Source organism: Daktulosphaira vitifoliae, unplaced genomic scaffold, assembly GCF_025091365.1.
Source record: "Daktulosphaira vitifoliae isolate Bord-2020 unplaced genomic scaffold, ASM2509136v1 Scaffold_174, whole genome shotgun sequence".
Classification (NCBI taxonomy): Eukaryota; Metazoa; Arthropoda; class Insecta; order Hemiptera; family Phylloxeridae; genus Daktulosphaira; species Daktulosphaira vitifoliae.
This window is the reverse complement of record NW_026099742.1, coordinates 1-16,327: the sequence shown is the minus strand read 5'-3', so window position 1 is coordinate 16,327 and position 16,327 is coordinate 1. Positions and strand designations below refer to the sequence as shown.

Here is a 16,327-nt window from a genome sequence, read left to right as displayed (position 1 = left end):
CCCACAGGGGGGGATTTAAAATGACAACTTTTTTACATAAAATTAACTTTTTCAACTTAACTTTTGAAAATGTTCCGGAAGGTCTGACACTTTTATATATATCTTAAATTAAAGTTAATGTTATATACTTTAATTTGAAAAAAAAATTTGATTTCTGAATCTTTGTTGCGACATACTTTCTTTTTGAATTGGACCATTTCCCTATATACGAGGGGGGTTTAAATCTGAAAATGCATATAGAATGTAAAACTTCACGGCGAAAATGGCTACCGAATATTATTTTCGTGTGAGAATTCTCGATTTTATTTTTTATCATGTAGCTTTTGGAATAATACACCAATTTTTTTTTAATTAAACACAATCTAAAGATTTGCATCGAAGCGTTTATTTTGGATAGTGATTTTAATCACTGTCAGATATCATTATACTTGATCCAACTATACCACGGCACCACTGTGCCGCGACCCCCCTGTGCTGGGTTTTTTTAAACTATATTTATTAATTATAAAAACTGCGCTAACTGATAAAAAAAAATTTTTGTCTTCCATGACCTACAAGAAGTCTATGATGAAAATTCCTAACATTTCTGAACTATAGCCGCACACATATTATGTAATTTCACATTATTATAAATAATATGCATTTTTAAGACTAAAATTTTAAATCACCTGAATTTTTTTTAAGTGATTACTAAAAGCCACTAAAAAAAAGCTTTGTCTTTTTTTATATTTGTAACAATCAAAGAGACCGATTTTTAGTCATTATATTTATGACCCCCCTCATGTAAAAAGTAGTTCCGACACTACCATTACTACCAGACTTACATATGTATAAAAATCAATACATGTATAATGTACATGTAATATTATAAAACATGTGGCATGTATGAAATATTATAATATATTTTTATAATTAAAAAAAAATAACGTAAGATTTAAAAAGTATGTTTTTTTTGTTGATTTAATTCTATAGTTCATTAGCAGTAGTATTAAATAATTACATTTACCTAATGAACAATATTTTCATTTTTCTAATATTTAAACATCTATTTTTGATTTACCTTAAAAAAGATAGCAATTTATAATTTAATATTTGCTCTACTAAAAAATTAACAGAAATGGACTATTACCATAATGCCTTCAATTATTTAGATTAGTCATAAAACACTTTTAGTTGTAATATAATTTAGAATCAATGTGTTTAATCGTATATTATTTAAATCATTTGTAAGTAAAACATTTAGTAGGTTATACTTCATCAAAATTTATAATTTATAATATGTATAATATAAAATAAAATACAAGTATTGTAGTCTCAATTTGTAAAATACACTTTTTAATAAAAATATGTAATAAATGTTATATTTTTAAATGTAGTACTTTTTGCTTATCATTTAGATTATTTTTACTAAATTAATGTCCATAATATATACAAAAATAAAATTGATTCACAGTCATGTTTTAAGTTCCACTTTACCAAAACTTTAACAGCGACTTTATCTCAATGAAATCTCTTAGTCGATTAATTTATCTTTACAAAAAATAAATATTATAACATGCTATATAATATTTTATATATAATTTAATTAATATCAAGTTATATTAATGATTACATGTTTAATTTGCATAAGAAAATTTATGAGTAATACATATAACAGGAATATCACCAGTTATTGACACATCAATAAAATTTTGAAAATTCGATAAAACATAAATAATTGTTTAAAGGATTAAATTTCTTTTTTGTTTTCAAATGAACTCAAGAAAGTTTAAGGAAATTAATGATTCTTTAAAATTGACAACTGGTGCCGTTACTCTACACAGTGTCTAAAGCAATATTACAAAAACCCTGTTCTTTCAAAAAAATTAATTTCTCATATAAATAAAAAAAAAAGATAACATGTTTTATAAAATATTTCTTCTGAAATGAATATAATAATAAATGAATTTTTTAAGCAAATTGCAATCATTTAGTTTTAATATTTACAAAAAAATATGTATAATAATAAATAAAATAAGATTAGTAAAGTTGTTTGGTGTCCCTTGATATTGTACCTTACAATGAGAATAGCTTAACCATAATTTTATTAAAAACACAACACATTTTTTTAATAATACTAAACTGCTTTCATTAAATAGCTAAAAGAATCATTATTAACAATGACTAAATGATTAAAAATATGAAATGAAGCTATAAACCATAAGCTAATAGTTCATTTTTATATATTTTTTTAATTGCAAAATACATTTTTAATTTTTAAGTTAGAAATAATACTTGTCCAATTTTAAGTATGAAAATGGTTCAGAAATTGTTTAATAATTTTTAAGGTAGATATTAATTTATTTTCAAGCATAGATAAAATTTTAACTAGTTTAGTTAAAAAATTTACTTTTTAAATAATTTTCTTTTAGCTTACTTAAAAATTTAAATCTAGCATAAAAATGATCACTTATTAAAGGACGAAGAGGCATAATTATAAATGTATTTTTTTTTTAATAAATGCACATGTTATTATTTTGAGCTTACATTTTGTATTATAGAAACTCATATAAGAAGTTCTTATAAGAACCAAAACTTTTAATCTAAAATAAAATCTATTCTAAGAGAATATTAATTACTACCTCCACATTCATTTGCATTTAGCCTACTTCATCATAACTTATATCAAGTTTTTTAATAGTTAATAAAATCATGAATGTAATGAAATTATATTTATTTATTGTTAATAATATTATAGAAATAAAAATTGTGTTAAAATATGGAAATCTAACTCATGAAAAAAATGTAAAATCAAAATATTTGTGTTATAAAATTTTAAATGGATTATCATTTATTTTTTGAGTAAAGGAGCTTTAAATATAAATTTTATTTATGTAATAAAAATATTTTATATTAGTTTATATTTTCAAACTTATATTGAAAGTGTATTTAGTAAATAAATTGTAAATGATTATTTTATAAAATTAATGTATAAAGTATATTGTTAGTTAAACTAATGGTTGCAATATAATATCGCATTATTAATCCATCAAAATTTAAAATCAATAAAAATTGAATCCAATATTCCTAAACAAGTTCACAAATTTCTATAATTTTTTAAAATTTTACAAAAACATGAAAAATTACCTATTTTTATGATTTTATAAAATTACTCACACAAAAATAAAAAAATTACTTTTGTTACAGTTATATATTTATGATAAAAACAAAACTGTATCATATAGAGAGGGAAGAGCACAAATTAATTTTTAAATACTTTTCATATTTTAGAATTATTAGAAGTATTTTTATAATTAAAATAAATTAATTACCGTGTACAATTTATTTATGAATTTAAATATACTAGAAAATTATAATTATTAATAAGAATAAAAAGGTTTTAAAATCTCTTTTTTTTTTATGGAGTTAATAAAATAAATAGATTAAGTTTATAAAAAAAACAATATGAATACATATTATAATAGAATACATTATAGTTGTAAAAAATAATACAAAAAAATCGAAGGTTCAGTATAAATCTTAATAATTTTTTTCACTACCACTTTTAAACAAAAATTTTTTTGTGATTTCATAAAAAATGAAAACTGTTTTATACAAACTAAAGGTTTTCATGATATGAATGAGTTATGTTAATAAATCAAATAAATATAACAAACTGTCAGACTTTTCATAAGGTAACTAAATGTTTTTTTCGTCAATTATTTTGTACACAAAATAAGTTTCGAAATCATTACCAATTGTTGGTGAGTCTATAACCATCTCATTTTTTAAAATTTGTTTCATCATTACTAGTCACTTTGAGGGTCGCAGGAGGAAGCGGGTAAGGTTTTTTGAAAATTTGTGGTTTTGCTTTAATAGGAGGCTTGGTCATTTTGGGAGGTAATTCAGGTTTACTTTTGCTGGATTGTGGTAAAGGCTTATTATATTTTTTTAACGTACATTGATTTTGTTTAGCAAAACGCTCAGCAGTTGTTCCCATGTCTGGGCTGTCTGGATCACTTACTATAATACAACTTTTGACACTATTGACATCTGATCCAATAGATTCTGTAATTGATGCATCTATTTTTCTTATGGGCAAATCCATAACTAAATCTGGAGCTCCACCACTCACTTTTACAATGGTTTGTTGTGGCTGAGTCAGTTGTTGTTTAGTTATTTTACGGTATTCCATTGATCCTTGAGAATCTGCTCGTCTACGCCATAGTTGTATTTTATGATCAAAAGAGTCATCACCCATACTTAAACTCTTAGCATGCTTCTTTCGTGACCTTCCAGTACCATCTGCGGACTTTGATCTAACTTGATGATGTTCGCGCACTACTGACGATACAGCTGTATGTTTTTTGTATAAATTGATATTATCTTCTCTTGCTGGAATAAGAATTAATTCTGAGATTTCTTCAGTGTGAGACTGATCTTCTAAAACTGATCCTTTCCCAGAATCTAAACTATCCATACTACCAATAATCTGAAAAAATATATGAAGATTTATATACAAAAGACAATGAAGCATTTAGCTTGCTTAATATTAAGACACGAGATATTGATAAAAGTTAAATAAAGCATCAAACAAAAACAATATGATCATAAATTTAAAAAAAGAAAAATATTTAAGTTTAATACCATAACCATAGAAAATTGAAATTTATCATACAACCTTTAAGAGCATGTTAACCCAACAATTCGGAGAAATTTGTTAAATTTATAAAGATTTTATAGTTTTATGGATTTGTTGTATTATGTTAAAACAGAAAACTAATGGACCATTTGGGGTTACTTTGTCTTGATAGGTTAATAATAGGCTAAATAATAAGTAATTTTCTCAACAGCAATAAGTAATCATCTTTTACAAATTATTTTATAGGTTGTTATGCTTTTTTTATAAATTTATCGTATCTTGCATTAATGGGTAATACAAAACATCAAACCCTAATAAAATTATTCTTAATTGTTAAAAATTCAATATTTAGATATAACAATAGAAAATTTTTTACAAGCATAGATATACATAGTATTGTAAAAAGAAGAACATAATTATCATTTGATACTGTAGTAAGTATACAAAAACATTTAATACACAATAATAGAGGTTAATTTAGAAAACCAGAAAAATAATAATAAAACATATTTAAATAATTCATAAGAAAATTGATTACTAAAATTATGTTACACAGCTAAAAAAAGTTATTTCAATTTCAACATTAATATTTAAATTACTTTTTTTTAATGGTTAATGAAGCTTTTAGAAGAAAATTTTAAATATGCAGGAACAGGCAAATTTGTAGGCAAACTAAAGAAATTGCTTATATACTTACAACGAACATCAGTAATATCATGTAGATCATACAAGCTTTAGTATAGAATAATCAAGTTCTTTTTACTCATATATAATTGCTTAACTATATTAAATATAGTTGATATTTCTGTATTAAAACTTTAGAGTAAATTATTCTAGTGAATATGTTTCTACTTTCTAATGACTGTCAACATTAAATCAAGCATATACACTTAACTAAATTTATATAGATTTATAAATTAAATAATAAAACAAATTTTATATTAATAGTTTTAAAATATATTTAACTGTACACAATTTATGATGAGTATTATTTGCCTTTTAAATCCTGTCCATTTCTTGTTATAATTAATTTATAAAAGTAACCATTTGATGAACTAAATAAAAATAAATACAATAAGAATAACTATAATGATAGTTATACAAACACCTAAACTTTTAATAAGTAGTTCTTTACCATATCAAGAAGTAAACATTTGAAATAATTTATCCCAAGACTAAAAAATTGCAATTATTAAAAGTTAAATATATTCAAATGATATAAATAATAAGAAACAGATTGAGACCAATAGTTTTGATCGTAAAAATTGGCATTTTTTTAATGGTAATAAAAATACACTTCTTATATAACTTTTTATCAACTAAATAAAAAAACTTTTTATAATATATTCTAATGCTAAAATAAATAAAAAATTATTTAATTTCAATTCATGTTTTTTCTTTGTTAGTGGATATTAATAATTTGTATTTTCATAGATCTTTGGACTACAGATAATAATTAATAATAAGCCATAGGTAGCTTAAAAATCAAAAAATTTAGTTATCATTAATGAACTTAATAGGATTGTGCTTTCATTAACAAGGCTATATGTGTTCTCAAAATTTATAAAAATCTATTATGATGTTATATTTTTCACATATAAAACACATCATGCTGCTGAGATTACAATAATTGTAGTTGTTGAAAACATAAACAAAACATTTGAAAAATATACACAATACAAAACATGGATATAATAATAATTCATAACATGCTTATAAAAACAAAACTGTATGCTTCTGAAAGTTACAATAAAATATTCTTAATAAATTAATTACTATCGTTATACATATTATTAAGGTTGCAAATAGTCATAATTTGATAAAATATAAAATAATCTGTCAATAAAAATCATATCTTAAATGAGTACTTCAAATCATAAGTAAAAATTAAAGTAAAAAAACATTACAAATAAGTTGTCAGATGCCATAATAGTATGTGTTTTATAATTTTATAAGATTTTAATGTATAATATATTATTCCTTTCTTTTTCATTTTCAATAAAAAATATTTATACAAAGCGGACTAGCAAAAATAAATATGTAAAAATTCATGATTTGAGACAACCTTTAAGGTTATCAAAAGAAAGGCAAAGCTCAAAATTTGCAATTATGCTTATAAAACTAATTTAAAATATATATAAAAAAACATACTATATTTTCAATACATGCCTTAAATAAACCAATCAAATAAAATATTGTGGTCATGCTAAAAAGTAAAAATATTATTTTGAGTTCTCAATATTCAACCGAACTTAACTATACTAGAATAAAAAAATGTTGCCATACTATTCGCATAAGAAACTAAAGTTATTATAAATAATCATCAAAAAAGACAAATAGTTCTATTCTACTCGAAAAATTACACAGGATGCTGAAGAATTTTCATAAAACATAAAAAATTAATAGTTAAAAATCCACTTCAAACTACTTAAGAAAAATAAAAGTAATTTCAAAGGGAAAAACTCAGACGGTCGTCTCAAGTACCTCGTGAGCTGTTGTGTTGTTCATGGAGTGATGAGTATGCAGTGGAGGTGGTGGCGATGTAGACGACGAGGTACACGAAGATGCAGCCGATGTCACCATGATCGAACAGCAGTTGTTGCCGTCATACTTTTCAGCCTGGTTAGGTCCGTTAGGCGGCCAAGGTACTTCTCCTAAAGGCGGAGAAGAGTACCCAGAAGCAGCAGATTCGGATATCACAGAATCATTGGAACTAGAAGTTCGCCGACGTGTTGAGTCGTCTGAGGAAGTGATCGATTTTGAACAAAGTTCCGTTATGGGTTTCTCTTTCTCTTCATCTCTATTCAATATAGAAAAATCGAACATTTTATAAATCGCCAAATGATAGTTAAACAAGCAAATTTAATTTTAATTTTTAATTTTTTTTAAATTACATTTTAACAAGATTTACTATTATTGTTATGATTTAATTACACAAGATAATATGTTATGATAAAAAACCAAATTAATTTATCTCTACAGTTGGTTTTTTTTTTACATATACCAATATATATTACATATATTCAATATTTTACGATGTGTTCTATATATAACACCATGATATAAAATTATTTCTTAGAAAAATATGGAAGACATTCCTTATTTCCATGACACTCTGGACATTTCGTGTTTGTGTTGGTTTAAACCTTGTCACAGATAATACAAATATATTTGTCTACACCCAACCCCCACTGAAAATAATTTGACACATTTGTTCCGAAATAATAGTCGCATTTTATGAACATTATTGATGTTTTATTATAATATTAATGATGGGTACTATCAAGTATCGGTAGTTTTGCTACTGGTATATCAGATAATTTTTGAAAAGCTGTCAAATAATCATTACATTGTTATTATCCATCCACGAATGTCTAGTTTTAGACTATCAAATTACCAGATGAAATACTAAAAAATTCGATAATCAAAAGTATTCAAGCAAATTTTTATTAAAATAAAATATTCGTTGTTCATTTAGTTTATGGTGACAACGACAGTCAGTAATTCGATGGTCGGAGTAGTCCGGTGTAATAGCTCTCGACAGGTAAATACTATCGAAAAAATTTTGTGTCTATTGATAGTTTTTGAAAACAATCGGATAAATCGAATAGTATTCACTCGGTAATACTACAGAACATTCACTTTTGTTGAATTACGAAGTGCACTTTGAATTGTAAATTATTGTTCGAGTTTGATTTGCATAACCATAAGGGTACTAATAGTATGGTTATTTCGAGATTTATTAAAAATATTGAGTTTACTTGATATGTTGGTTTACTCAATCAATCAATTAACTCGGTAGTCCAAAACTGTTAATTAAAAGTATACAATGCAAGTAAAAAGTTTATTTACCTTATTTTGAGAAGTATATATTTGTCAGGTATAAGACCTTCACGACCATTAATACAGCCTCGCCACCAGTCTCCTGACACCTGAGTATGCAAAGCTATTGTTTCGCCTTTCTTGAAACTTAACTCTCGTTCGGATCGAGCAGAAAAATCGTACTGAGCAGTGGCTTCTAAACTTTCACACTCTAAAAAGAATTTTAAAATGTTGAAAACATTACACAATAAATATTTACTATACTTCTAATGTTATAAAAATTAAACCACGAACAAAGCTAAATAAAAAATTAAATTTTAGTTCAAGAATTTTTTCATCGATTACTCATGTGAAAAATAACGAGATAATTATTTACTAGTCACATATTAAAACTTTGTTTCACTAAGCTAATTCGTACTTCTAATACATAATCATAATAACGAAGATACACTATGATCACGCATCGCTAATAATTATATAAACGCTATAGTCATTTAAAAGACGCTTGATTATTTGTTTAATGTATTCTAAACAAAATTCAAAATCGCAATGTTTATGACAAAAGACAAACGAGAATGAAAACTTACCGTCTTCTGACGGGTAAACCTCTGAATCAATGTCTTCTTGAGCGTGATCCGATGGCGAATCTCCTACATCCGCATCATCTGGTTCTCTAGATATATATTTTTCATATACCAATCCACCTATCTCTGTTGATGACGGGAAAATGTCTTCGTGGAAAAGTATTATATTTTTTATGAGATCATTAACGAGGTTTTGATATTGCACTTGATCTTTTTCCTCGGGAACTGGCACCAGCGTAGGGCCGAAACAAATAGCCAAGTTATAAACGTCCATCATGTTCTCATCGCTAAATTCTGATAAACTAAGTACCGAAAAAAAAAAAATTTATTTCAATTATCGAAAATTAATGAACAACAAATTCTTACTGATTGAGAAAAGCAAATAAATATCTTAACATGACGACTACTTGACTTGAAAAACTTTGAACTAACTCTTTCATTTTCATTACGAATTGATGCCTTGATTCTAATTCTAGAAATTTTAAAATTTTTAAAATTTAAAGTTAACATAGAGTTATATATCATAAGGTTTTATTTAATTCCCAATAACCACCATATTACCAATAAATATAAATTAGAAATTATTTTTAACACTTACGGGCAAGTTCCATGAACTGGTCAAAGTATATAATTGGGAATAAGGGTTCTCGAAGTTCTCTTAGATAAAGTTTCAGTACGCCGGCAACAGAGTTAATATCTGAAGCATCAGTCATATCAGCAAGTGGGTCCTCTCCCCTCTCGAACGCCTCTTTAAAATTATTTATCTCTACTTGCGATCCGGATACTCTGAAAATCCCTTGATGGTGCAAACCTTTTGAAAAATGTTCATCAGATGTCACACATTCATTAACATCTCAACATTTGAATAATTAACAAATAAAAAACATACCAAACAAGTTAATAATTCGAATACAACTTTTCACTACCAACGGAATCTCTTGATTAGTAGCGTCCAAATACTCTTCAAGAGATCCGCCAAACAGTTTTGGCTGTCCATTCATTTGTAATCTTCCAATTCTTTTTCTGCGGACTATCGGTTTGTGAATCGGCCGTTGGGGCGTCTGTTTTGCAGGTGTCGACTCTGAATTGCCATTTTGAGGACGCTTGAAACATATGGTTGACAAGGTTTCATTGATATGCTGTTGTTTGGCGTCTAGACGGACGATTCGACTTGTTCTCATTAAATAATCACGTAACTTCTAAAGTAAACATATACAAGAACTCAAATGAAATTTACACATGTTTCTTCGCAATAGATCAAACAAGAAAAAAACATTCAACAATTATTGATAGCATATTTTTTTAAAAAGGAAAACTCATTTAATAATAAGTCAGAATAAATCATAAAAAATAACTTCCAGTTCCAAAATAAATAGTAACCTTTTATAATTAAAAAAATCCCGAAGGTTTAAATTTAAACTTACAGTTAAATAAAATTCTTCAGTCTCATGTTTGTCAGCTCTTAATTTAATCGTTATTGTTTCCGGTGGCTTGCTAGTGGGTATAGCCTTTTCACCGAAGTAACTACTGCAATCGTAGTCATTTGCCGTGAGCATCTCTAGCAGAGTCTTTTCGGCAGTTGCTAATGTCTTCCACACTTCATCCGACTCCGTATGCAAAGTTGTCACACGTTGATCTAATTGTTCTAGTCTAGTTTCCATATCGGCACAGAGCAATTTTTGCAACTCTGGCTCGGCATACTGACACAAATGAATTTTATAAAGTAAATAAATAAATTGATCATTTTTCATTTTTCATTTAATTTAACACATCATATCTGTAGCTGTTTTCCAAAATTCAATTAATTAAATTTCCCAAGAAAGAAAAACAATTCAATTAAGATCAAAGCACATAAACATGGGGTTAATACCGCAAAAGTACGTTAATCAGTTATTACAGTCTTCAGGATGTTAAAAAATAAATCTGAATCATACACGTTTCAATACAAGAGGCGATTTTACTTTTATAGCATACAATAATAAAACTACGAGTCTTACGAAAAAAAAATATAAAACAAAACATGTCTAGAAACACTAATTATATAATTATTGATACAAATCTCATTTTGTCGATTTTTGAGATACCAACTGTTGCAATATAATCGAAGATATATTTGTAGTGCAAAAAAAAACATAACTTATCGATAAAATCAATTTGAACATTTTCGGCAGTCGATAGTTAACATTTTTCTTAATTAATACTATCAAAAATCTCCAAACCCCATTTTTTCACTTATCAACTTTTGGATAAAGGCTACAGATATTATTAAATTTTAAAATACGGTTGGTCTACCTCATCTCTCTGTCCCTGAAATTCAAATTTCTTAGGTATCATAAAAGCGGTATGGTTAGATTCTAAAAATCGTTGTTTGTCCACTCCCGAATCCATAGCCGAAACTATCAGATTGGATGCATCTAATCCCGTTTGCATGGAATGTATGCGACTTTCCTCGGCCGAGGTATACATTTTCATAGCGTTGGTGACACAATGGTGAAACCCGAAATCCATACAATCCATTAGGTCAGACAGGTCGTCAACAAAATACTTATGTACTGTGCTATTTGTTGCTTCGAGACATAAAATGTACTCGTTGCGAGCTTTTAACGCTTTTAGTTTAGCGTCGAAATATTTATTTTTCCGCTAAGAAATAAATAATAAGTTATCTAAACATCTTCAAGTCAACAGAAAGCATAAAATTTTAAATATTACCTTTTGCACTTCTTTACCGATAAGCCGAACTTTTTTAGATTTTTCAAGCTTTTCTTTAGGAACTGCTTGCTCAATTTTCAGTCTTTGGTTTTCGGCTACTTTGAGTTTGGCTTCTGCTTGTTTTGCTTCCGACTGGTAAGATTGATACGTTTTCATAGTAGTATGCAATTCGTGTAGGACGCGGAGTATCTCTTCGTGGATTTCGTAACAGATCTCTCGACACTAAATGTTTATTTTAAATTTTATAAATTACTCTATTTATTTATTGTGAACCATTGGCTGCAGCATTTTAAGTACTCACTCTTTTGTATATCCTCTGCACGTCTTCTGCTACTTGAGATAACCGGCTGACTAGATGTGTAGAATAAAGTTCGCTTAACGCCCCGTGATCTTTGCTGAGATTTTTTGTCTGCAAAACTAATTGCTGCCAACACGAGTAGCTAGTAAACAGTGACCACTGTTCTCTCCTGAAATGATTACACACAAGGTGAAAAATGTAAAACGCGCAGGTTTTCACTATATCCGAAACGAGTTAATTTACATTCCTTCCTGTCGACACACAGGATACACTTGGCATACATGTCTTGTGTTATCGACAAGTACAGTTACCAATACTAATTCACGCTAAGGCGCGTTTTACATAATGCACGTCAACGCTACAATATAATTTATACGTTTTGTTCTTACGGTTTTATTCGACTCGAATATAAGTTTTACAAGTGAATAACACACACACAATCAAGTTTTCAATAAAAAATAACAAATATTTCCAAATTAAAATTTCATGAATCGACAATTAACTTACTTTTGTTTTTGTTCTTTGTGGCGTAATTGCAAGCTTTTAGCCAGTTTGTCTAGGCTCTTGCTGTAGTCCATTTCAACTTCGGCCCGCCTCCTGAAGAAGTCTTGGAGCTCGGATACCAAGGACACTTGTGCTTCGACCCGGCTGTCCAAACATCTTAGGTGTTCGTTAAGCTGGAGGCGAATATCTACGGGAGGTAGAAATAAAATTAATTTCAAGATATTCATACATATCAAATTAACAAAGCAAAATACAATACACGTGCAACACTACAATACAGAATTGTACACGCTGCGCATAATATGTAAGAGAGCGTATATTTATTTAATTATTTGTTTTATTGTACGATGAACTTTCGGGTTAACATTGCGTGGCGCGTTCATCGGAAATCGGAATAAATAATTTTACAACGTGATCACGATAAGGAATAGGCAAACTTCTATTCAATAGTCAGGAAGATTTAAATTAAGATGGGAAACCGTGGGCATACATAATGAATTGACCTTTTGTTATTAAGGAATCCAGATAGCTAAACAGAGTAATAGAAACCAAGAATTTATCCAACATCATAAAATTATTCAATATCAAAGTCTACTTTTAAGAATAATTTCAGTAATATTTTTAGGCCAGACGCATGCACACTCAAATGTCCAACTGATGTATTCTTTTATACATCAATTGTTACACATTAAGCTAATATAATAAACATATTGTGTTATACTATTTTCTGGATCCAATAGATATGTACCTTATCTCGTTCACACCTATTATAACAACTGATGACCGAATGTCAAATGTAAACAATATTATTCAGAACGTTTTTCAATATACAAAATAAACCTACACGATTTATCTCGTCTATAAACAAAATAAATAATTTATAGATAACATTTTTTTTTTATTATTTCAATGGAAACATTAAATCACACNACATTTTTTTTTTTTTTTTATTATTATAATAGTAACATTAAATCACACGCACATCCTATATCGACAGCTGTACAAATGTGTGCCAAGCTAAATATGGCTGAGCGACGGTTTTCTTCGAGGTCACATAATCTGTTCTCCCACCAAAAATTTATAAGAACATATTAAGTGGTTGCTTTGATAGTATTACGCCGCACAATAGTGTGTTTAGGCCCATCTTAAATAAACATTAGGGCTCTAATGATTCTGAAAACCTNTAAACATTAGGGATCTAATGATTCTGAAAACCTTTTCCCCGACAGCATAACCTTTGACACGAACATGAAATTTGCTAAAAGAAATCAACATTTAAACGGGAATACTTTGGATAGTACACTCTGACATCTATTATCTCATTTAAAAAAAAGCATCGTTCAAACGATACGACTAGTCATTAAATCAAGAGTTAAAAAAATAGTTTCATAACTAGACGGCTATTAATAATAATGATAAAAAAAGAACTTGATTATTGTTTTTTCTTTAAATTTAGTTTCAGGCTAAAAATAACGCTTTTCGGTGTTGGCTTTTAAAAACGTTATCGTTCCACCGTCACAGGCAATACGCTGTGTATTAGTGTGGGCGTTGAAATATTGTACGACAAATGTTGGAGGAAACGAGTCAAGATGTCATGACTGGATTAAAATAATAAGAACGGTTGATTACAATACAAAAACGTTGGAAGATAAAAGAATCAGGGACACTCATAGAACCAGTATAAATCTCGTACGTGCGGCGGACTACTTGCGTACAGCTTTCAAATAAAACACGCTATGGATTTTTTACTTTTTTTTATATATAATGACTTGCCGCTGCGCCGGACCGGATGAAAACGTAACGATGATAACTCGACAATAGTCGCCCTTCCACGCTGCGGATACCGTTCCGGCCAGGTGTTTTCTTTATAAGCCGATTTGTTTAAGGCTTCCAACGTTCGCTATTTCCCTTCACTTTGAATATAATACTTTTAAAGTGCAAACGTCCACTCTAAAATTACAGAGAACCAGTACTACAAGAATGTAGATCCAACGATCTGCACAAATTGTAGCTTTAGGCAAGATTCTGTTCCCAAGACACGCTAATGGCCAAATCAAGTCATTATCCCATCAAAATATTTGTTTGTAGAGAAAAAAAACATACTCTAGATGTGTACATGTGCATTACTGTGAAACAATAATGCATTATACTAAAAATACCATAAGACTTAATGGTACAAAAATGTAAACAATTAGATTTGGTTAATTAGATTCGGTGTTGGCGTAATTTTAAATATTACGTTATCACGAAAGGTCATAAAGCAAACACTATAAACTTTGAGCAGAGNGGTCATAAAGCGAACACTATAAACTTTGAGCAGAGAAGCCGAGAAAAATAGACTTTAATTAGTTAATTTTTAATGAGTGACTTGAAAGCAGAATTTTTAATAACAGCTAATTTTTCCCAAACGTTTATATAACTATACTGCTGTTAAGATAGATGGAAATTAAACATAAAAACTGATCTTTATGAATAAACATGAAAACGTTTGGTCTGACACTCGAATTTAGATTGAAAGCATACTCTAACAACGGAAGTACCTACTTGATTGTGATAATTGACGATCGTATACTTATATATTTTTCTCTCATCACTTAAAAAATCACGGACAAGGTTATAAAAAGACATGTGGCTAATTTCCTAAGTGATAAATTGAATTTTATCAGACGATAATGGTTGTATAAAAAAGTTATTAATTAATTAACTTTTCAGACAATAATTTCCTTTTACAAAGTATATAATTTTAATAAAACTTATGATTTACGTTATAAATCTTGATTTTGTACTATTGACGCCAAACATTTTTACTGTACGAACAATTGTAAATAAATAAAAATTATGTTTAAAGGCTGGGTAGGAATGGTTTAATAACATAATATAATAAACTTAAAGTTAATAGAAAACCTATTTGTGTTTCTCCTAGACTCTATGCGTGACAATAGACTCTTCATTTCCTCTACAGCATATGTACACTTCTGCCAAAGAATTCCCAAATTCAAAACTTTTATACTCTCAAAAAATGACATTTTTCTGTATTTACTGTCACTATTCCGTGTACACACATCATATATTTTTCTGCAATGAAACCCTTCTTTTTTTAAACCCAACCAACAGTTTTTTTAAGCCATTTTTCTAATTGAGAAAATTTGAAGTACACTAAAAAAATATTAGAAAAATTTCATAGTGAATGACCAATAATCATATATGAGTTAATAAAGTATTCGATATTTAATTAGGATTAGTTAATTTAGTAATGAAAAATGTAAAACCGTATAGAAAATTGATTAAATTATCATTTAATTTGTACAAGTTATTTGCTGTTGTGCGACTTAATCAAGAAAGACGAAAAGAACGAATAGTTCTTATTTTAATATATGTATCGGAAACGCAAAGCTTGTCAAAGCTTCTCTCCAGAGTCCTCTATTCGTGTGACTACTATTCCAGATAAGATTAATAAAACATGGCGAAAACTTGAACATCATCCTAACTCGAGGACAGTACGCGCGCCTACTGCCAAATATACATAATTTCATTCACTATATACACTTAACCATAACGTTACAATAAATTTTGGGTGTAGTTGTGATGGCGAAACAAAATTGACCTTGACTGAGCTCTCTCATTTCACCGCCTACAAACAGCACACGTGGTGTTCCGGACCGTTTTGTACGTCGGCGTATCCAACGGCGGGTAATTTAAAAATAAACCGACGACGGGGCTATGGCAAGGGGAGGAGTATTTCGGATGGGTTAAAATAATAGTACTTGTGCATAGAAGATCCGGCAAAGC

The 16,327-nt window shown here is 28.2% G+C and overlaps 1 protein-coding gene across 1 annotated transcript; it reads right to left on the bottom strand.

Moving 5' to 3' along the window:
* Positions 1 to 1,246: 1,246 nt before the first annotated feature.
* On the bottom strand, positions 1,247 to 12,804 carry LOC126909190 (SLIT-ROBO Rho GTPase-activating protein 1-like). The gene is made up of 12 exons (XM_050691610.1): positions 12,542 to 12,804; positions 12,038 to 12,203; positions 11,737 to 11,958; positions 11,320 to 11,667; positions 10,452 to 10,727; positions 9,917 to 10,226; positions 9,626 to 9,838; positions 9,394 to 9,499; positions 9,031 to 9,329; positions 8,474 to 8,654; positions 7,106 to 7,421; positions 1,247 to 4,471 (listed from the first exon to the last, which is right to left on the bottom strand). The coding sequence occupies exons 1-12, from the start codon at positions 12,763 to 12,765 to the stop codon at positions 3,761 to 3,763; spliced, it is 3,372 nt and encodes a 1,123-aa protein (XP_050547567.1). The 5' UTR covers positions 12,766 to 12,804; the 3' UTR covers positions 1,247 to 3,760.
* Positions 12,805 to 16,327: the final 3,523 nt, after the last annotated feature.